The sequence below is a fragment of the Thamnophis sirtalis genome, unplaced genomic scaffold, assembly GCF_051295495.1.
Source record: "Thamnophis sirtalis isolate CommonGarterSnake01/CBP01778 unplaced genomic scaffold, rThaSir2_p1.2 scaffold_7, whole genome shotgun sequence".
NCBI classification, from domain to species: domain Eukaryota; kingdom Metazoa; phylum Chordata; class Lepidosauria; order Squamata; family Natricidae; genus Thamnophis; species Thamnophis sirtalis.
Window position 1 is genome coordinate 24,775,381 of NW_028261387.1, and position 23,478 is coordinate 24,798,858.

Genomic DNA, 23,478 nt, shown 5'->3' on the forward strand with positions numbered 1-23,478 from the left:
TATTTTCTTAATTACACTCTCATCTGTTGGGATCTCATCATTCTTCCATTGTTGTGCAAATACAATTCTGGCTGCAGTTAGTACATGTAAAATCAAATATATAGTCCTTTTATCATATTTTTCTGGTAAAACGCCCAATAAAAATATTTCTGGTTTCAAGTCTATGTGTTGTTTTATCATTTTTTCCAACCAAGTATGTATTTTCATCCAATATTTTTTAACTTTTGGGCATGTCCATCATATATGGAAATATGAACAAGACAGGGACGTGCAGTCACTAGAGGCAAAAGAGGCGGGGCCTCACCAGTCTCCTGAGGAAAAGGAAAGAATTTTAAAGAATTTTTTAAATTAATAATTAAAGCCAAGGTAGTTGCTGCCAGACTCCAAGTCACAGTGACTTGGATTCTGCTTAGTGTTAACTATAGGAGGAGGTGAGAGAATTATGGCCCTCCTTTGCATAAGGAATTTTTCGCCTTTTAAGAGTTAAGCAAAGGTTAAAAAGCGAAAAAATTTATATGTAAAGGAGGCACGTGATTCTCCCGCCTCCTGATCTGGGAGCAGTGAATCATGCCTTGCAGTTGAGCACGCTTACGTTGGGTGGGTTATTTCGGAGGGCACGCTTCAGAGGAGAGAGGAGTGTGGGAGAAGGAGGAGGCTCGCTCTTGTCAGAAGAGGCCACACGAGAGCCGAGTCTGGGAGGAGCCAATTCTTCGAGCAAACTTCAGGCTCGAGGGATCGCCTTCCCTCCCGCCGCTTGGTTTATTTTTTTGCAAAGGAGCCGGCGGTCCTGGAGGCTTCAGAGCAACAGGGCTTTGACTCTTGAGGCTGAAAACACGGTGTCCTCCCCACTGCCTGAGCGGAAGGTAAGTGGAGCGCTAGCCGGAGGGAACGGCGTGCTGCCTTTATGGTCCTCAGGCGCGTGTCAAGTCACGGGTGGCCCTCTGTAGGCACTCGGATGGTGTGGCTGCCTACCGCGAGGGGCAGGGAGGAAGGGAGGGGCTGCCTGCCTGCCTGCCTGCCTGCCTGCCTGCCTGCCTGCCTGCCTGCGTGGAGTGCAAAAGCGAGAAACTGGGATGACTGAGGGTGGCCAGAGGTGCACGCCTGTATTATTTGGGTGCGCTCAGTGTGTGTGTGTGTGAGGGAATGAGTGTGTAAGTGAGTGAGTGCGGGTGGAGGAGAGCCCAGAGTGGCAGTCACCCACCTACCCTTCTCCCTGCCCCCACCCTGCGCAGCTGGAGGGCCATGCTAGGGAAGAGGCCATGCTTCCCAAACTTCCTGCCCCTCTAGCTCAGCCAATGGGTGCCAAGAGCTGCCGCCGTGACCACCGCCGAGCAAGCGCTTCCTCAGCCAGGGGACCACAGGAGCCGCTGCAGCCGCTCCCCAGGGAGGACCTGAGCAGTCGTTCTCTCCTCCCTCACGGAGCATGCGCACACCGATCAGCGAGATGAGCAGGCCTCCACTTCAGGGCCCTGACAGCAGGACTTTAAATTCCCAACCCGGTTCCGCTCTATGGCGGACCCTGCCAGGGCACTGCTGCCACTTTAAAACCCTGGCAGCAGGGCTTTAAAGTCCCGGCGCCACATCCACCAGAGTGGGTCCCAGTCCCACTCTATGGCGGATGCGGCGCTAGGGCTTTGGCGGGGCTTTCGCACTTGCCTCACCGGCCATGAAGCTCACCGCACGTCTCTGGAACAAGATGTTTGATTGTACTTCCAACATTTAGCAGATCTATCTTTAAACATTTTTGCCAATCTTGCCAGTCTGAAATGACATTTTACATAAATTTTCTTTATACGTAGTTGACACAGTCAATTTAACATTTCTATCCCAGATTTTCTGCCATTTATCTAATTCTATTGTGTATCCAAAATTTTCAGCCCGGACAATCATTGTCTCCTTTACCTTATCACTTTATTTCTTATGTTTCAAGTGCTATGAAAAAAACAAAAACTTTATTTTGAGTAGAATAAAAGGATAGGTTTTGCACTATTTACCAAAAAAAAGTGAAATTTATCCTTAACTTGGCAGATCACCTTCTTGAGCCTGTCCTTTCAGAGAACTTCTAATTCATCTAATGCTCCAGACAAGTTGGGGGTATGTATTTCTTTAATTACAAATTAAGGAGGAGAAATGCATATATCTCCCAGATCAGTATACTGAATCCTATAATCCTTTTCATCCGTTTTTCCTTAATCTATTAAGCCACTATTTGCTAAAGGTAGAACTTCCTTCCACAGCATTTGTGTGTTTGGCTTTAAGAGCTGAATGAGCTCTCCTTGCCCACTTTTTCTTTGCCTACCATTAGCAAAATATTCCAAGGTTAACATTTGAAATATGCTCTGCAACTTTAATTTCTTTTCTACCAAGTAATTACTGTGTTAGATTGGCGTGAAAGAAGCAGGCAAGAGGTATGAGTGAGTTTCAGCACTTTTCTATTAGCAATGCTGGATAATACGCTCTGCCAGCTGGACTGCTGGAGCTCACCCTTTAAGGAGCTCCAGCTGACCAGCTGGCCAATGACAGCAGTTTAAATTTCTTGGCTTCTTCGACCACATCCTTAAATGAGACCCCTCTCCTGATCAGCAGTTTCTTTTGTAGGGAAAGGTCTCTCATGCCCAAGATGATGTGGTCTTTCATCGTCTTCTCAGGGTTTATGAATTTGCATCTGGTGGCGATTTCCCTAAGGCTGGCAACAAAGTCGTTGATGGTTTCACCCTCCATTTTGCACCAGTGGTAGAACTCATTCTGGCTCACCATGGTGTTGGCGGATGGTGCATAGTGGTCCTCTAAGGGGCGTTGTACAGTTGTTCACAGACAGTTTCCACGTCTGCTGGGGTAATCAGTGTCTGTGCCATCTTGTAGATTTTGGTGCTGCAATACGTTAGGAACAACACTGGCTTTCTGTTGTCTGGCCAGTCCTGGTAATCGTTGGCTTCCAGGAACATTCTAAATCACCCCAGATATTTGTGCTAATCCTCTGCTTGCGGATCAAAGATCACCGGTGCTGGGAATGCTTGCGATGCCATTTCGTGCTGGGGGTTTGGGGTTCTTTGCCCTTGGTGTAAAAATGGCTGTGTGGTCCACGAGGAGGTTCTCAGGTCCCTTTGTCCTTTGTCATCAGTGTTAGAGCAGCATGAAACCAGCAGACGAGAGGTGCAAGTGAGTTTCAGCACTTTTTTTATTAGCAAGGCTAGGTAATATGCTCTGCCGGCTGTGCTGCCGGAGCTTGCCCTTTAAGAAGCTCCGGCAGACCAACTAGCCAATAACAGTGGTTGAAACTTCCTGCGGCTTGGGCAACCAATCTGCAGGGAGCATGCAAATTTAACAACGTACATCCGTACATAACATACTGAACCCTTTTTTAGTTCTTCATTTTAAAAATGAATTATTTCACCATGGAATTCTGCAAGTTTGATTTACAGCCTTTAGAACAGGGGAGTCAAACTGGTGGCCCATCAGCCAGATGCATCACCCAATGGCCACTCTCACTATGGCTCCACAAAGGCAAAAAAATCATGATACATCACGTGATGTCATGTGATGCAATCGAGTTTGACATTCATGCTTTAGAATAATCCATTTTGTTCTAAAACCATTTTTAAAAACAAGGTGGAATTTCTGTTAGAATATTCCCAGTCATTAGAAATTCCACCTTGTTTTTAAAAATGGTGTTTTAAAAATGCACCAATAAGAATAAAAAAAATATGCAAACCGGGTTCAAAGAACTGATATGCTTTGAGTTAGGGTAAAGGGCAAGGGAAAAGTAAGTGGAAAAAGGAACTAGAGTGTGGGACAATTACAGGTGAAACTCAAAAAATTAGAATATCATGCAAAAGTTCATTTATTTCAGTAATGCAACTTGAGGAGTAGATCTCCTCTTGTTTGTGGCAGTTCCTCAAATACTGAAGAACAATTATAATAAATATATAGACAGAATTAATTGATGTTGTGACACACACACACCCATGTTTTAGAATGGCACAACTGTGTTCATAAAACACCCACTTAACCAATCCCATGCTGAGAAATCTAAAGAAATGGAATTCAGTTTTTTTTCCTCTAAAACCTTCTGCCATGCAATCCCATTTACGCCGATGACAACCAGGTTGGCCTTTTATTATTCCACCAAATAAGGAAGGTTTAGCCCTAGATCATTTCTGATTTGCTGGCTAGACTCAGGCCATGAAAAACAGAATATTTTTCTTGTTTGCAAAGGAACGTTCTATCTCTGCATCCAATGAAAGCAAGGATCCTGCTAGAGAACCAGGAAGAGCTATCTACCAACATTTACAAGGAACAACCTGAGTATTTCTCTGCAACCATCTTCTCTGAAGTGTTCTTAAAACAAATATTGAAAGATAAGATCACAGATTTTTTGTAACTGTGGTAACTATAGCTTCTTTATTTGAAATTCTATATCTTTGTTGATTTTCTCTTTTTTCTCTTTTTTTCTCTTTTTTTAATTTTTTTTTTAAAAAATACAGAGGCTTCATTGACTTAATAAAGGAATTTCTCATATAAACCTTTCTCATATATGGTTGGTTACATCACTGACATAAGGTTTCTAAGTATTATATTTATATGAGGATACAAGGGATTTTCCCTTCTATTTTGTAGGGCTTGGCTGAAGGGAGAAGCTATTGGTAAAAGAGCTAAGAACTCCCCAATTAAAAAAGCTAAGAGGGATATTATGAGATTCAGCCAATAGGGCATCTTACCATAATTATCTTTTATTGGAAATTTTAAACTATCACCATTGTTTGCAAGAAGCAAATATAGCAAAATAATCATAAAATAAAAAGTGAAAATATGAATAATAATAAACTGACTTTCGTGTTGCACTGAAAAGTTTCCTTTATCTATGAAGAACTAAACAACTTTCACTACCCGAAATTAATTCCTTCCTTCGTAAATTTTAAAAGAAGTTGCTATCATTCTTTTGTTTTGTTATTTTAAAAAATTGCATGTTTCAAATAATAAATCGCCAAATAAAATTGGAGATTAAAATGTTCAAAATCAGAGAATTTCACCTATTGCATATTTGTCTCAACAATCTGAAGTGTAATTTGAAACTGAAATATTACTTAAGAGAGCCTTATTTGTTCAAGACCACTTCTACGTTGCCAAGTTCAATTCCCAAAGTCTCTTGCAGAAGCTGTTCATTTTGCCCTGCAATTATCCTCATTGTTGCCATCCTTACAATATTTAGTATGAGTTTTTCACCATCTCATCTCCAGCAACGTGAAAGCATCATGATTAGTATCTCTGTTTTCATTCTCTTCATTTCCCACTTAGTATTTCTCTATGCAAAGCAGTCACTCAGTTTAAAAAACAAGGTGAAATTGGATAAGATGTCAAGCCCTTTTATTTTGCCAAGATGAGAAAAAAGAATCTAGAAGCAGCACAAATTGAGAACTGGTGGAAAACTATCAATCTCCCAACTCCAGTTTTAACAACCTAAACAAGTATTTTGGGCAGCATCACAGCTAAACCAAAAGATAATTGAAAACTTCAGAAAGGCCTTATGCTGTAAGAAAAAGGCATGGTGCTTATCCTGGACTAGTACAAATGCTACATGTGAAAAGGTTCTTATGTTTAAATGTGTCTTTTATCCTTTTGTATGAATTCAACCAAAAATCAGATTTCCCCCCATCTTTTCTTCACTTTTTATAACACCCAACTCCCAGTATTATATATATTTGATCTCAAAAAAGCAAGTAATGCCTAATTAGAACATTTATTTTTTTTCCCCTTATCGATCAGGATAATGATTTTGTTATTAAAACATTGCAGTATAATAGTATATACATTTATACTAAGTACAACATCTAACATTAAATTCAAACATGCTTTAAAAAGATGGCTTCATAAACATTTTATACATCATGACTATAATCTATGGAACAAATATTTTATTAAGAACAATACCATTTTACCACATACAAAAAAAGAAGCACCAATGCCCTCTTGTGTTGTAAAGCAGTAAATTTTTATCTCAAATAATCTCACATTTCACAATAAAACTATTTTAAGATACAAATAGGGGTGGGGGTTGTATTGCATCTTTAAAAAGAGAAATTATGTTAAAAATTAACATAATTTCTATCTATAGTGTATAGATAAATAATCACTCAAGCAGGAAAACTGTTTTGTGTTGGATCTTCCTGATCAGCTATCTGCAATCTCAGCTCTTCCAGATCAATTGGGACTGAAACTTTCAAAATTCTCAGATAACATTCCCAGTTTACATGGTCTGTCCAGTGAAAGTGGCTGCTCAGTTAAAAGTTGTTTTAAGAATAGCAATGGTTAAGTAGTATCATTTCTGAGAGGCAAGGTCCCATATGTTCAGCAATACATTCATTTTTATCTACATTTACATTGAAATAGCTCCATACTATACTTGAACAAAGGGAGGAAATTAATGATTTGATGGTTGAATTATTTAATCTATAATAATTGTGTTATGAATAAACTAGCCACTATATTTATTGTTATAATAACAAATATGGTGGCTAGTTTCTTTATAATACAAAGAGGAATTTATTTATATAGCAATAACTGTTTGATACAATTGAATAAATTATTACCAAACTGCATATTTAACATTACTTACATAAACCCAGGTTTCCTTTGTCAATTTGCCCACTCTGCAATCAAACATTTGACAAAAGAAAACTACGAAGTAAAAATAAACATTTGATGGAATGTTTATGAACATTCATAACATTAAAAAAAAAATCCCTTTTTACAACCCTGTAATCCCTTAATTCAGGGTAGAATCAGCAACTAAATTGAGCTGAGCATTTACTAGCCGGATGAACATTCATAACACTATGAGCTAATAAACTGAAAAGAAAACAATAAACAAAGTGCATACAAGGAAATGTGCTGAAAGGCAGTCATGTCAAATTATTGAGAAAATGGGCATTGGTCTTACGTAAGACGCCTGTTCTATGGGCGGTGGAGATAGCATCCAGGAATGGGTTAACTCTGTCATCCAATCAGACTGGGTCTGCAATCTGTGATGACACACCTTCTCTGGTAGCTCCTCACAGGTTTTGACGAAGGTGTCACTGCAGACTGATATGTGATGGTGAAGATAGCATTCAGGAATGGGACATACCAAAGCCTAGCTTGTCCTTATGGGTGGGTCACTGTCTGGGCCGAAGTCTCCTGAGGAGTGTGTACTTTCTGTAGAACCCGCCTGCCAAAGGCAGCCTCCACCGAGGTGTAACTGTCCAACTTGTAATGGCGGCTAAACAGGGACGGAGAGGCCCATGTGGCGGCTTGACTGACCTCTTTTATTGATGCCTGCATTGCCCATGCCACAGTCATGGTCGCACTCCTGGTAGAGTGGACAGTAATATTTCTTGGCAGTAGTAATGTAGTAGGCAGTAGTAGTATTTCTTCGCAATGCAGGCCCTGATCCAACAACTCAGAGAAGATGGGGTTACCTTATTGCTTATCGTGGCTGGCTGAAAGGAGACAAACAAGGATACTGTGCGTCTCAGCAAAAAGGTCCTCCTGATGTAGATGCAGAGCACTTTCCGCACATCCAGCATGTGCCAGATGATGGACTGGTTCAAGGCAGAAGTTGGGCAGCACAAGCTTCTGGGCTCTATGAAACCATGTATTTACATTCAGGACAAAGGATGAGTCCAGCCACAACACCACCCTCTCTTAATCAAACACACAGAGATCTTGCCTCACCGATAAGGCTGTCAGTTCCGATACCTGCCTGGCCGATGTGATGGCCACCAGGAATGCCACCTTGAGGGAAAGGTAGCATAGACAGGTAGTCTGCAAGACTTTAAAGTGCTCCCCAGTAAGGGAGTTCAGCACCTCGGTCTAGTCCCAAGTTGGATATCTGTAGACAACCAAAGGTCTGTGGTTGATGGCACCCCTTAAGAACCATCAGACCAAAGGGTTGTGGACCAGGGATTCTAGATAGCCACACATTAGAACAGTAGAGAGGGCCACTACCTGTCTCCTTAGAGTATTAGGAGACAAGCCAAATCCTTCCTGAAGAAATTTCAAGACTCGAGGGATGGAAGCCTCGGAGGGTATGAGGCCCTTGGTTGAGCACCAGCAGCTGAAAGCCCTCCAGGTGGCATCGTATATACAGTTGGTCGAAGATTGTCTTGATTCCTGGACTGTCCTGATGACACTTGTGGATTTGATTGCCCGTGCTCCGGACCCTCTGCTCAATATCCAGGCAGTCAACTGGAGCCCCTGAGGGTCTGATGGATGAGAGACCTCTGGCTGAGCAAAATCTTGGTTGATGGGATCCTCCAGGGGAAAGCAACGGAAAGGTTCCCACCAGTGGGGCACCAGGAGTAGGAGCTCTGCCTCCTTCTCCAGCATCTTCCTGATGATCCTCTGGATGAGTGGAAGAGGAGGGAAGGCATACAACAGGCCTGGAGGCCATGGGCAGTGGAGGGCGTCCACTTCCTCTGTCCCTGGAACTGTGTACCTAGTGTAGTACCTGGGCAGCTGGCTGATGTCTGGGGTGGCAAAGAGATCGAGTACTGAAAGTCCGTACCATTCGGTCAAGTCCTGGAACAGGTTTGGGTGCAGGTGCCACTCTGCATGATCCACTGGAGTTTAGCTGAGCCAGTCCACCTGTACATTTGCCACCCCCAAGATGTGCTCTGCCCACATGGACAGTAGATGTGTCTCTGCCCAGAGGCCCAGTTGTTCGGCCTCATGCATGAGGCATCCGCCCCTTGTGGCTGTGTTGTCTGTGAGGACCAAGATGTGTTCGTTGGAAGTGGATGAGAGCCAGATGGACTGCCTGAAGTTCCAGCCAATTTATGTTGTGGCTCAGGTCTGGCTGGAACCACTGGCCTTGAGCATCATTGATTGTAAGTATGCTCCCCAAAGAAGCTGGCATCTATTGTCAATGTGAGGCAGTCCAGCTCCCTGAATTGTGAATCCCTGGAGGTGGTTGGGGGACAACCACTCCCTCACCCCAGAGATCCGATTACCTCTGGTGGTACCTGCATTCTGACTAATGAGCAGCTCCTGCTGACCTCTGATGCAGGAGAAGAAACCACTTGAGGCGTCTGCTGTGGATCCGAGCCCATGGTACAATGGAGAAATAGGACACCATCTTCCCCAGCAGTTGGGAGAGTAGGAGCAGCAGGACCCACTTTTGTCTCCTTACATGGTCTGCTAGGTCCTGAAGACTAGACTGGTGCTCTTGGGAGAGATAGACCATGCCTCTGAGGTGTCTATGATTGCCCCCAGTTGGCGGAGGTGAGTCATCGGGTTGAGGTGGTTTTTGCCCAGATTTATGGAAAACCCCTGGTCTTGTAGAACCTGAAGGGTGATTCTCACGTCTCTGTCTCTGCCTGGGTTGCTAATCTGGACTGGAGTCAGATGTCGTCCAGATAGCACTGGATTCTGACTGGTCTGGTATGGAGATGGGCTGCTAATGCTGGGAGCAGCTTGGTGAACACCCTGGGGGACGATGAGAGGTCAAAGGAAGGGCTCTGTCCTGAAAATGCTTCCCCCAAAGAAGAAGAAGCATCCTTCTGTGGGCAGGAAGGATGGGTACATGCAAGTATGCCTGTGAGATCCACCAATGTAACGAAGTCACCCCTCTTGACATCCTCAAGGATGGTCTGGAGCAAGTGCATCTTGAACCACTGGTAGACAATGTGGCAGTTTAGACATTTGAGGTCTAGAATTTCCCACCAACCCCCCAAGGTCTTTGGGACAATGAACAGGAGGGAGTAGAATCCCTGGCCCTATTGCTCTTCTGGATCCGGCTGGATTACCTTGGCCTCCAATGGGAAGGTTGTCTAGGCAGTTACTTTTGACGCCAAAAGAGGCAACCTCCCCCATTCCTGAAGGATCTCTTGGGTAGGAAGCACTGGCCACTTCTTCCTGTCCTATCCTGCTGCTGACCCTACCTGGAAGGGAGTTGTTTCTGTGGACAGAGGAGGCTGAATCCCCCATCTGATCCTCAAAAGGGTGAGCAGCGAAAGTAGGAAGGAGGTCAAGCCTCAGCATGTCGATAGAGGGATGGCAGAATCTTGCATTTATCCCTGGACTCAATCAGCAGTAGCTCTAGGGAGTCCCCAAACAATTGATCCCCTGTGAAGGGGTGGATGCAACTCTCCACTTATGTCTGGCATCCACTTGCCACTGGCGAAGCCATAGGATATGTCTAGTCGCTATAGACGAGGCAATGGATTTGGATACAAATCTTGCTGAATTCAGAGATGCATCTGCAGAGAACTCCATTGCCCCCTTTATTTTATTAAGATCCTGGTGTGATCTAGTGTCCCCAAGAGGAATCCTGTCCTGAAGTTGCTTCAGCCAAAGTAATGAAGCTCTATTGAAAAAGGAGGCCACTGTGGACACCCTTACTGCCCAGGTGGTGGCCTGGTGGCTCTTCACTATGGTCTGCTCTGACAGTTTATCCTTCAGAGAAGGGCTTTCCCTGGAACCCCTCATAACCGATGACACTGACAATGCTGCCACAGGGGTGTCGACTATGGGGGCCTCTATGGAGGCTTTAGATAGATTCAGGGCCTATGTTGTAGAGCTGTTTGTCCTGATTGTTGGGAAGGGGTTCCAGCCCTGGGAAGGTCAACTGCCTTTGCATTACATCCAGGAATAACCTGGGGGATGGAGCACCTCTCTCTCTACTGCAGGCTCAGAGAAGAGAGGGCCTGCCTGGTATGCTGAGCCTGGCGCTTCAGTCTCCTGCCTTGCTTGGCTGGCTCCCATATTGGCAATATTCCTGGCCTTGAACAGGAGTGACCTGAATAAGGAAAGTCAAAGGCAGGTTGATCGGGGGCTAAGCCCTTGTCATCCAACAGCTTCAATCTCTATGTGCTTCTTCTCCTGACAACGAAGCCTGATTGGGAGGCACAGAAGGAAAAGGCTCTGGGTGAGCATGAGCCCCTCGGGCTCTAAGATTTCCCTGTTGGCGTGGGGCCTGTGTATGTCTATTTCTTTAAAGTTTTTTATTTTTAAATAATCATAAAACAAGCAAACATAGACACAGACAAAGTATAAAAACCATCCTTGAATTTCCTACAGTGTATTGATTGGTTACCAAGCTTTTGTGCCTCCTCACAATAGTCTTCACTTGCAATTTAGATAAAGTCTCATATCATCAATCTAATATATATGTATACAATTATTATGATTATTAAACATTCATTGACTATAGCTATTATTACATCCTTTTTATGTGAAATATTCTAAATTTAAAATAAATTTATATTATGGCATTATGGCACATCATCCTGAAATCATCCAGTAATATTACATCTTTATATTCTATTCTACATAGAATTATTTATCATTTATAACAAAGCTTTTCAACATCATGTCCATAGTCCTCACTTACAATTTATGTAAAATTTCATATTATCAATCTAGTGCTATCTCCACCACTATGGAGAATTATTTACCTGTTGTTCAAGAACGACATTTTTAAAAAGTCAATAATTGCATCTTCCAGAAAGCCCTATGAGCAACTGAATATTTTACTGCCAGGATAGCAACAAAAGACTGACTGAACAGGCTGTCCAAAGCCAATGACTGTATACAATTATTGATATATATTTCTGTTTCAATCAGTTGAAATAAATTAATAGAGGCAAGAAAAGATTTTAAATGTAGAACTAATTAAGGAGCTGACCATACACTTAAGTGTATATAATCTCAAGGGGAATTTGAGATTAATCTAATTCACTAATTTTTTTCTACCTTAAAATCTAAATGATATAAACACAGATTATATGATATCTGTTTTTTAAACTTGGATTGACCCTACACTGTATTGTGGAACAGAACATGAAACAGATCTAATACCAAACATAATATTCCGAGAACAACCTCATACTGTTATTACTCTTGCTTGCCCCCTTCTTCAAAATAGTTTGAAGATAGTCTGTAATCAAAACTGCTGAAACACGGAATAAAAATCACTGTCTCACTTGTTCTACTCCAGGTCCTGACATAACAAAAAAAAATTCTCTCTCAGCAGCCTCCATAGGCTGGGGAAGGTCAAAGCATAAAAATATCATTTGCAACTGCATGAACACAATGCTGCTTCATTGTATGATATTTAAACATGTGGAAAACATGCAAGGCTTCAATTGTGTGGCCACAGTTGCTATGCTGATATTTTGAGACCTTCTGCAGGCACCCCTGCAGTTTGTCTACTCTAATATTCTTGCTTAGGGGTGTATGCATTTGTCTAATTGTGTGACTATTGGTTCCTATGAAAAGGAGCTACGAATGTTTCAAACTGTATTATCTCCTGAAGTCTAGGAGCAAGGAGGCATAGTGCACAGAGGCAAAGATTCTGCCAGTGGAAAACTGACCACCCATAAGCGCCACAGATGTTCAGAATTTAAAAAACAGTGTAGTTCTAGTTTTAAATACCCTGCAGCAGACACTAAAATAAATTGTAGAGCTCTTGAACATATTGTCATCATATAATCACAGAAGACCATAGTTGCCTTAAAGCAAGTACACAGTCTTTGTGGTGAAAAGATGCAAATGCAAATTACCCCAGAAATAAGCACATCCCAATGTCTTTCTTAGGCCCCAAAATTACCACAACATAGCAATTTCATTGAATGACATGCTATTATTTCTGCACTTATTCACATTTCAGAATCTACACATCAGAAATTCAAACATCAATCCCTTAGTGCTAAACAGTCTGGTTATTTATATTCTGGGGAGAAGGAAACAGAAATAGAATTATCCATATGTGCTTAAGGAGATGCTTTATGTATTACTGTCCTCTGAACATAAACTCAATATAGAAGCTAAAGTCAGCATAATTTCAACTAGCCAGTTAGATAAATGCACCTCTCTTGATGTGTTCCAGCTAATTGCAGTAGCTTCACTTCATTTCAGAGAAGGAGGGGTCTAAAAATTAAGTTCTGAAGAAATATCGTTGGAAATGTCTATATGTTATCTAGAAAAGAAGACCCGAGAGAAAATAAGAAAGCAGTAATGAAAAATGTCACATGAAAGGACAAAACATCCTGGCCATAAGACCAGAGCAAAGATATATTATAATTAATTTCAGTTACAGGATGGCAGTTTCCAATTGAATGGATTCCAATGGATTTTCAAACTGAAAAATAAATACCACACACGCTTTTTCTAAAAGTGAGAATAGTTGGACACTAGAGCCAATCACTATCTGGATATGTTCAAGTGGAGACTAAAGAACCACATGTTATGGATGTGTTATTTTGGATACCAGTGCTGAGCAAGGGTTTCAGCTTGGTGACCTAATTGGTCCCTTCTAACTCTATGAATATAATCAAACCATATGGTGCTTGTTAGGCTAGTCATTCTCTCTCAGCCCTAAGGAGCCCTAAGAAAGAGACAATGGCAAAGTACTTCCAAACTCTTACCAACACCCACACACCTACACACAATCCCCTCCATCTCTCTCTCTCGTAGCAAATTTAAAGGTCAAATTATTTTCCTATAGAGTCGGATTATGCAGATATAGATATTATAAGCTGTTAGAGACAGAAAATAATTTTACAGTTTCATATTGTTTTGTAAAGCATATATTCTTTCCCAGAATAATGAATGGGAAATTTTGTATGTAGGAAATTACCCTTCAAATACCATCTTGGAATGGTATTTGACACCTTATTTGACACCTCTAAAAAGTTGAAATCTGTTACAGTCCAATTATTTTTGCAAATATGGAATTTTCAATATTTTATATTAGCTACTAGACAGATGGGCTGTGTAATAGCATGCTAATTCAGATTTGAACTTTATGATCATGTTAGTGTCTTGAATATCTAGATAAAAATGTTCAGCTAGCTGCTGAAGATATCATCTTCAACATCTTAACACTGATTCATATAATGTGCCTTTGTGATATAGTGCATACATTTGAATAGTTATTGTACAGATTAATTTTGGTCTGCAAGATTAATTGAGTTGACAAATGTTAATGAACTTTCATTGACAAATAGTTTTAAAACTAGCAGAAAGACAATTGAATTGGATACTATATTGCACATTCAGTTACTAATCTTCAGATTAGTATTGTATCAGTCTTGTTGTCAGGGCTGCTTCGCTCAGTAACCAAGAAAGAAACCACTCAACTCCATTTTGCAGAATTAAGAGTACTTTTACTGGTCATGAGTAGATAGTAGCTAGGCAAAGCAAGGTCTGAGGCAAAAGCGCGTGTAATCATAGATATCAATATGTGACCCAACCCCCTCCCCCTGGTAACCCCAGCCCATAGTCCAATCAGTACACCCCACAGATGTCATGTGGGAGACATCTTCAAAAAGCATCATCAGGCTGGTATGCTGGACAGTTGGCCTTGGCGGCAAATCCTTTATCTGTAGCATGCACAGTAGATGGTGAGAACACCTCCCTTTTACAGTCACTCCTGTGCTGACACTTCCCCACCCACATACAATGTCCCCCCCCCCAGTTTCAATGGCAGCTGAAACAAGCAGCAAAACAGAGGCTGACAATTGTATTGTATTAGTATTTAGATCAAATTGTATTTGATCTAAATATTTCTTTTGCATTTGAACCAGTGGTGGGTTCCTACCAGTTTGGACCAGTTCGGCCGAACTGGTAGTACCTTGGCAGCCTGGGTTGCTGGAACCAGCAGTGACCCAGTCCTGCCATGCCCTGAACCAGTTCTCTCAGCGGCGCCATAGATGCCACCATCTTGTTTTTTGCTTCTACGCATGCGCAGAGCAATTTTAGTTATACTATTAATGCACGCACACAGGGTGCCCCCCCCCAAGGAAATTGGCAGTAGTCTCTGCCAGAACCCACCACTGATTTGAACAAGTATTTTACAAATTCAAATTGATAAGCCTAGCTGAAGACAATTTAAAAACGTGAACTGCATATCTCATCATATAAATTCCCCTTCTCTGATTGTTAAATAAATGACTTAAACATTAATAGTTGAATTGGGTAAAATGAGTATATGTAATATTAGCTTTGATTTATATATGAATATTTTCATTTTGGCACTTTTCCCTTTTTTCTCTTTTTTCCTTTTTCAGATAAGTACAAAAATATGTTTAAAAAACAACTTGAAAATTCTTTTGCATATGGTTATGTCCCCAAAAATCTGTTCATAATGATGATGAAGCAATTATATATAAAGCTCAGTTTTTATTAAAATAATGTGTTTTTCAAAAATGTATCAAAATCTGAACTTTTTGTCTAATTTCCTATAACCTAAGATTCCTGGAAATTAACACCAAATGTTACCATAAAAGAAATTCATCATAAAATTTAGACTAGAATTCATTATATCTATATTTCTAACACAGAGGCTGTTAAAAACATATTTATCCACCCACATGAGACATATGGAATTTTGTAAGTACTTTTGTTAATTTTTACTGCCTGGATGGTATATGCCTTTAAGTTGAATATGTTTTGAGTTTTTAAAATGTATACACAGAAGTATTGTGTTTAAAGACCATTTCACAGAATAACAGAAACCTATAAAGATTAAAGAGTAAAATGGAGACAATCTGTTCAATCATAATCTGTTAGAAAATGTAAGTTAAAATGCACAATTTTGTTGTTATTTATTTTGAAGTTGTAAGAACAAATAAATATGGGATTTTCTATTCCTTTTTTGTAACAAGAAATCAATTTCATTTAATAGAAATCATTTTAAGTCATCTAATAAAAATATTAGTTCATACCATCAAAGATATAATGGACATTTTGACACAAACCTATTTTCAGGTTATAGACAGTAAGAGATATCCAAGCATAAAAACATTGAAGTTTGAATATTTTTGGGGATATAGAGTATTACTGGAATAATAAATTGAAATAAAGTTTTCATTTTACATGTTGAAAAGTGGTCAAAAACTGAACAACATCATAAAAAAATAAAGAGGGTGTAAGGTATCTATATTTCAAACTCTCTTGAGTTTTTCCTTCTGCCTTTTCCCCGGATTACTGAAAACTCTCCTATACATATTATTAACTATATGAAAAAAAAACCTGTCAAAAGGGTACTAAAGAAATTCAGGGAAAATTGCAAACTGACTGCTTTTGTACAAACTAGTTCACTGCCCTGGAAATGTGCTAATGTTTCTCTCCTAAGTAGGAGTGAGAAACTTTTTCTCAGTCAAGAAGCAGACAAACCACTTTGATATATGTCAAAGATGTTTACATAACAAGATCTCAAAAGTTTATTTTTACCTTGAATTTACTTGTTAAAATTTAACACAGAGGTAGATTTACAGTGATCTGCAGCCTTTACATTTTAACCGATTCTCAGATATCACCTTAAAAAGTATATGACCATATGAAATTGAAACGTTGTGGCTAGTAGGGAACAGAAGTTGAGGAAACACAGGGCCTGATCACGTGGCTGGCTGCAGGTTGTGCATCCCTGCCATAAGAACATTTTAAACTTCTTATGCACAATCAGTTCCAAAGTCTTAAGATGACAAACTCAAAATATGTTCCCATGTGCCTACTGCAAAGGAACAAATTACATCAATAGTTACAGAATGTATATTCATGGATTTGTATTATCCTCATACTGTACACGGGCACCTGGGATAAATAACGTGCACGACGATGTAATCACATACATTCTGTGACTTATGTATTTGCATTAAACATCATGTTATTATTTTGGCATAATTGTAGTTTGCTATCGCTGTTGCTGTACCCATATGGTGTTTTATATTTGAAGGAATGTTTCTAGAACCATCAGGATGATCAGGTTCAAGGCAATTAGGAATGACTGTGTCTGTCTCATCAGATACAGCACAAAATATGCTAATTCCTGATGAGTTCAGGTGACCATGACATGTGATATACATTTAAAATTAAAGATGGAATCTGACCACAAAGTCCTGGGAAATTGTAACTGGTCCACAATAAAGGAATAAAGATCTACTGAGGCAATAATCTACATCACAACACCAGGACTTTTTGCCATATGATTTCTTCACATTCACAATGTTATTAATCATTCTTATATATTTCACTGGAATCAAATAATGATTTAATCAATGTGCCACAGTTTATCATGAGATACTATTTAATTATTTTTACTTTCTTGCTTTTTTCTCTGCATTGTTTTATATAATTACACATTCATAATATGTTTATATTATTCCTTAAAACATACAAGCAAATGTTTGAACTTCAATGTTATTGTGTACAAGAAGCAATAATTTCTCTTTCTCTTCATGCACACATATGCATTCACACAATGCAGTGCTTGTTAGTATTTGCCAATCTCCTGTGCTTTAATAGGCTCAGAACAATTGGGGTACGGGCAGGGGTGGGTTCCGGCAGGCTGGTTCACTCATGGGCACAGCATGCAATTCAAATTGTTCTGCACATGCGCAGAAGCAAAAAACAAGATAGCAGTGCCTATGGCACCACCCAAAGAACCGGTTTGGGGGTGTGGCGGTTTTAATGACCCAGGCCGTTAAACCACTACCAGTTTGGCCGGAGCCCACCACTGGGTGGGGGTAGAAAAGAGGACTGCAGGTAGAAGAATTAGTAAAATTGCCATCATTTGTGAGCAGAAAAAAAAAAGATAAAAAGAAATAATTCTTCCACCTTTTGTGAATCAAAATAAATCTAACTTATTGAGCTAAGAAGAAGCAACTTTATACTTATTAATATTCTGCTTGTGGCCTTTGTACACATCAGACACTCTATTCAGCATGACTTTTATGAGAAAGAAATAATCTTATTTTTGTTTTAAAAAACATGTAAGAGGGTAACATGCTGCAAAAATAAATTAATAGTCTCTAGAATCTTCTTTATTAGATGTCTCTAGACCCAATAAAGAGAAATGAGCCCAGCTAATCAGAAAGACAAAAGAGAAAGAGAACTGTAAAATAGAGACATCCTAGAAGGCTATAAAAATGTCATTGACAGATTGATAAATTAACGTTGAGGTCCATGGCTAGGCAAAACCTATTTGTGGTAGCCATTTTGTGATCATATGCTCAAAAAACTATACTTACCACACTGAAAAATGTATTTCCCATCATGATTAGTTCAATATTAGGAAAATTATTATTTGTTTAAAATAAATGTGTATAGTAGAGTAGCCCCTATTAAATATATCTACAACTTCAGTACTAGGAAGAGAGCTCTACAATTAACTCTTAAACATGCAACTTACCTATCCTGATAAGTAGTGATGGCAATACTAGGAAGAATCAATAAAGGCAAAGTTGTGGGTCTAGAAATGTTATCTGGTGTTCTTGCTTTTTCACTCTGTCGTTGAGATAATGGTGGTAATAATAAATTAGCAGAGCAGCACCTTCTTCCCCTCCAGAGATCTATGCCAAGGGTGTTGTTGGATGCACTATAAGACTTGCTGAGATGACATTCTAAATAATCTTTAGCAATCTAAAAGAACAAATAGAAAACTGAATTATATAAGAAACAATTTCATAAAGCTAAATATAAAAATTTAGAATTGCAGTACAACTTAATTACTAAATTGAATGCACACAGTTCCTATAAAAGAGATTCTTAAAATAAGCATTAAATTTCATACTAAAAAGAAAAGTTACAAATGAAGAAAAATGAAATGGCAATTCAGCCATTAGTCTGAATGCAAACGTTAAACTCTTATATTACATTAACTCTTATATATGACCCAATAGATTGCAGTGTTAATTTTATAATAAATTGTTTTCTTTCTTCACAAAGCATTAATTTATTCCATGTCCTCCCAAAATTTCATTTCAACTTTTGCAAATCCCATTGATTTTGAACTCTATTCAGATACTAAATGAAATTTGTACTACTGGGATGTAAGAATTATCGTTGTCTACACACACATACACCTCTCTTTCCATGTAATGGCCAGGATATTGAAATTGAATATGGTTGTAATGTTGAAATTATTAGAAACAGTATTTCAGCTAAATATAAGTAAAGAGGTACATTGGAATGGAGGCAATAACCCTTCAACAACAGTAAGAAAGTAATGTTGACTAAAAGGGCTTGAAAAAAGACAAGAAAAATTTGCCCAAATTGAGGTAACAGACAACCAAATTGGAAGCATTGAATATAGTATATCTAAAAAGATATACACTGGGCAAAAACAAAATTTTAATTTCACTTACATACAAATCAGAAAAAAAGTTTGGATAGGGTGCTAAGTTAAGTGAAATTGTTGACATTATGTACAGACACTGTTAAAAGCCAAATTCTTTGTTATTGGTCATTAAGGAGAAAAAATTGGAAATAAAAATGCCAAGATCTTATGGATAACCATATTTCAAAGTTCAAACACTTCACCTGCTTCTTCTTTTAAACAATATTGTAGAGCTAGAAAATATGCCACAAAATTACCTAAAATTATCAAGGATAGAACAATACCCTGAATAGAATACGTCAGTGTTTGGGCTTTTATAAAAAAAAAAGGATTAGAACATTGATCAACATCAGACATATTAGGGTTGCCGCTTATATTTGAAGATTATTCTAGTTGACACAATAGACTATTTATATAAATAACATTTATAGATACTGTTTATTTTTATACAAATATTTATTAAAAGATTTACAAAGAACATAAAAATTAGCACAAACTAAGCAGAAAAAGACAAAAAAGAAAGGAAAAAAATACAAAAATGCAGAAAGAAAAAACAAAAATAAAATGAAGGTGGTTCCTATGTCCTTTGCAGCAAAAATAAATAGTTACAAAATTATATCTTATTTTATGATTAGAAGAGAAAGCCAATTACTTTCTATTATCCAGTATTTTTCAGTTCATCAAAGCCACAAATGGTAAGTGCATTTTGCCCATTGGATGCAAACAGTATATAAGGGATTTCCAGTCAGCCATAAATATATTGTTTTCTCTCTATGTAAAAAAGTTTCTTTAGCCCTCTCTGAAAGTGTCATTATTTTCAATCACCATTTTATAATAACAAAGCATTAATTTCTTCATTAACACTTTCTTCATAAAGCATTTATTTATTCAATGAATTTATACGTGGACAATGTTCTGCATCAGAAGCACTGTAAGACATTACATACAAGTTAAAAGCCATCAATATAATCTGCATTAAAGCCTTAATACAGGTAGTCCTCAACTTACAACCACAATTGAGCCCAAAATTTATGTTGTTAAAATATAAGAAATATGAGAAATTTGTTAAGTGAGTTTTGCCCCGTTTTACGACTTTTCTTGCAACATTTGTTAAGTGAATCACTGTAGCTGTTAAATTAGTAACATGGTTGTTAAGTGAATCTGGTTTCCTCATTGACTTTACTTGTCAGAAGGTCACAAAAGGTGATCACCTAACCTCAGAATACTGCAACTGTCATAAATGTGAGTCAGTTTTCAAGCATCCAAATGTAAATCACTTGACTATGGGATGAATAACAGTCACAAGTGTGAAAAACAGTCATAAGTTACTTTTTTCAGTGATGTTGTAACTTCAAATGGTCACTAAGTGAGCTATTCTAAGTCAAGAACTACCTGTATCTAACAACAATACAGGGTTATATTTTTTCTGAAACACAGATGGATAGACATATGTGTGTTTATACTTACACCTTCTGTAGGGACAGTCATTACACTCCTACTTTTCTTCATGATGGTATTAGAAAATCACTTCAATTATAACAACCTTTTCAATTGTGCTTCTGCCTAACCAATAAACCTGGTCAAAAAAGAAGAAGAAAACCATATTTCAGTGTTTGACTTCAAATGTAAGCATGGAAACAAGGTCTGGCTTGTACATTACCAAGAATGGTAGAAATGTTTGACAAATTATTCATTAACATATTTTCCCTACCAGGTAAATATTGTCTAATTGGAAAATATTCCTCGGAAATCCTTCGCCAAGATGACTGCTGAACAGTGGGAGAATATTTCTCTCCTGCCAATGATCTGCTGATTTTGCTGCCAACGTTTTTTTGGCAGTGCTACTTTCTGGATTCAAACAGGAACCCTTAAGAATGACCCAATACAACTTTCAGATAACTGTGAAAACACAATGCATTTTTGGATAATGAAAAATATCCTGACTTCATTTACATTTATATTGCACTTTCACTATAGGGATTTTGCATTTTATTAATTTGCAAAGTTTGGAGCTTATTTTTTAAATTTTTCTTTTAATTGTGGATCAAAATACTCCCCAAATTTCTTCCTTGTTTCTTGATCCATTTTTTTTAACTCTGAAGAAATTACATGAATGTTCTTTGTTCCCGACCTTGAAAAGCTTTCTTATCTTCAGTTGCCAGCTTACAAGATAGCAAATAATATATCAGTTTACAGAAAAGATACTGTAAATGACATTTGAGAAAATACTGTTTTTTAAAGCCAATCTGAAAATATTTATAAAAAGTTTGACAATATAATAATGGCTACAAAGAATGCCCAGATCCAAGTAACTGCAGTTAAATCAGATTTACAAAGAAACTTGGTTTGAAATTGGTGGATTCGGTGGAGAAGACTGAAAGAAATATGGACATTACAGACTTAGAACTGACTGAGTGGATAAGTGATAAATGGTTTCCTTTAAGAAGACTAGAAGACTGGGAAATGGTTTTATTATATTCAACTGCAAAAGAGTTTCATCTCTGGGAAAATAGATAGATTTTGGAGAATGGATCTATTATATTTAATGTTCTTACTCCTCCTTTTAGATTATTTTAGACTTCTCTTTTTATATCTACTTTCTGTTTTAATACCTTCTAACTTTTTATAATATTTTAGACTGTCATGTATTTTCTATGTTTTATAATTGACTATATCCCACTTTCCCTATATTGATTTATGACAGTAATTAAGATTGATTTAATGAGAAATTATTCATAAAACTAAAGTTTTTCCCTATCCAGTTGCTTCCAATTCTAGGTTTAACCGAGGGAGCAAGTATCATCCAAAGACATTTCCATAGTCACGTGGCCAGTGACTTGCGCTGAGGTTTATGGCTGGTGAGGCACTGACGTCATCACAATCTTTTTATTAAAATGCCTTTGTAATACAGGGCATTTTAATAAAAGGATCCATGCTGTTTTGTCCTACCCTTGCGCATTTCGAAGGGGTGGCGGGCAAGAGCGTATCGCCGAGGACCATATGCAGTGACCACCAGTGGCCAACACCAACAACAAAAAAGTTTTTTGGGGGGGAGCAAGGAGCCGAGGAGTTCCTTGTTGTGTTTTCCACAAGGGACGACAGTCCCTCCGAGGTGGGGGAGGAGAGAGAGAGAGATGATGATGATGATGACAATTATCAAAAGCCTTTTGAGTTTGACAATATAATACGTTATCCAAAATTATAAAAAATCTTATTTTCAGATGCATTTTTTTGCCATCTCGGTTATTTTCTTTTTAAAAAATCAGACTTGCTTCAAATTTGTGCCTTCTGGCAAACTGCAGTTTTCTTGGCAAGAGATCTAGCTTGCCATTGCTTTCATAATAGGTCTGGGAAAGTTTCTTTCTTTCTTTTCTCTTCCTTTCTTTCCCCCTGATTTGTTTCCATCTCTTTTCTCTCTCTCTCATTCTCTCCTTCCAGCTCTTTCATTTCTCTCTCTCTATATATATAAATATCTTTCTCACTTTTTCTCCTTCATCTATTTCTTGCACGTGCAAGCAAAATACCCTTCTGGGCTGGGATCACGGCGTGAGGACAGCGACTCCTTTCGCTGCCGCCACTTAGAAGTGAGTACCTGGCTGCACTGCAGAAGAGAGCCACCCTGTGCAAGAGACTCCTCAGCGCCAAACTCAGGTCAGTGCCAGCCACGGTCCCTTTCATGTTGGCTTTGTGTTCCCTGCCTGCACCCAACCAGCTGCTGCTGCTGCTCCCCATTCCCTTCCTCCTAAGCCAACATGAAGGGGACCGTGGCTCCCGCTGACCTGAGTCTAGTGGAGGAGTCTCCTGCATAGTGTGGCTCTCCTCTGCAGTGCAGCCAAGTACTCAATTCTCAGTGGCGGCAGCGGAAGGAATCGCTGTCCCACCGCCATGATCCTGGCCCAGGAGGATATTTTGCTTGTGTGTGCGTGCACACAAGAGATAAGTGCAAGAAAAGGGCTGGAGTCACATCCCCAATCCTCCCAGAGCTGTTTTCTCCTTTGACACCCGTTGGCGCTTTTGCCCAGAGCTAAAAGCCACCCCATCCTCCCTCCCTTCCTCTCCACAACCTTCCCCCAAAAGCTTTTTCCCAAATAATACCAGCAGCCATTTCATCTCCACCAAAGTAGATACATACACACACACACACGCATGTGCACATACATACATGCAAGCACACTAAACAAAAAAATAATAAAATAAAAAATGGAGAAAGAAGTGAGACCTCCATAAAATAAAAGAAGCAGGAAGCTGGCTCATCCCGTAAAAAGGGAAATCAATGAAGAGATGAAGGTATGTCTCTGCACTCCCCCTTTATTGTCACTGTATCACAAGCAAGAAGGGAAGAAAAAGGGAAGAGGGGTAACGGCGGTGCCATTGAGTCACAG

At 39.1% G+C, this 23,478-nt stretch overlaps 1 protein-coding gene across 4 annotated transcripts in view; it reads right to left on the reverse strand.

The window, feature by feature from the left end:
- The window catches only part of PDE4B (phosphodiesterase 4B), a 262,922-nt gene that overhangs the window by 208,088 nt on the left and 31,356 nt on the right, over window positions 1-23,478 (reverse strand). For 2 of the 4 annotated variants that reach the window (XM_014052784.2, XM_087719527.1), the window contains 3 exons: window positions 20,808-20,995; window positions 20,564-20,672; window positions 18,170-18,399 (listed from right to left, as the gene is read on the reverse strand). In XM_014052784.2, coding sequence (XP_013908259.2) covers window positions 18,170-18,399; window positions 20,564-20,605 — 272 coding nt within the window. In that variant the 5' untranslated portion in view covers window positions 20,606-20,672; window positions 20,808-20,995. The remainder of the gene's footprint in view (window positions 1-18,169; window positions 18,400-20,563; window positions 20,673-20,807; window positions 20,996-23,478) is intronic. The other 2 variants (XM_014052785.2, XM_087719528.1) reach the window with 1 other exon arrangement.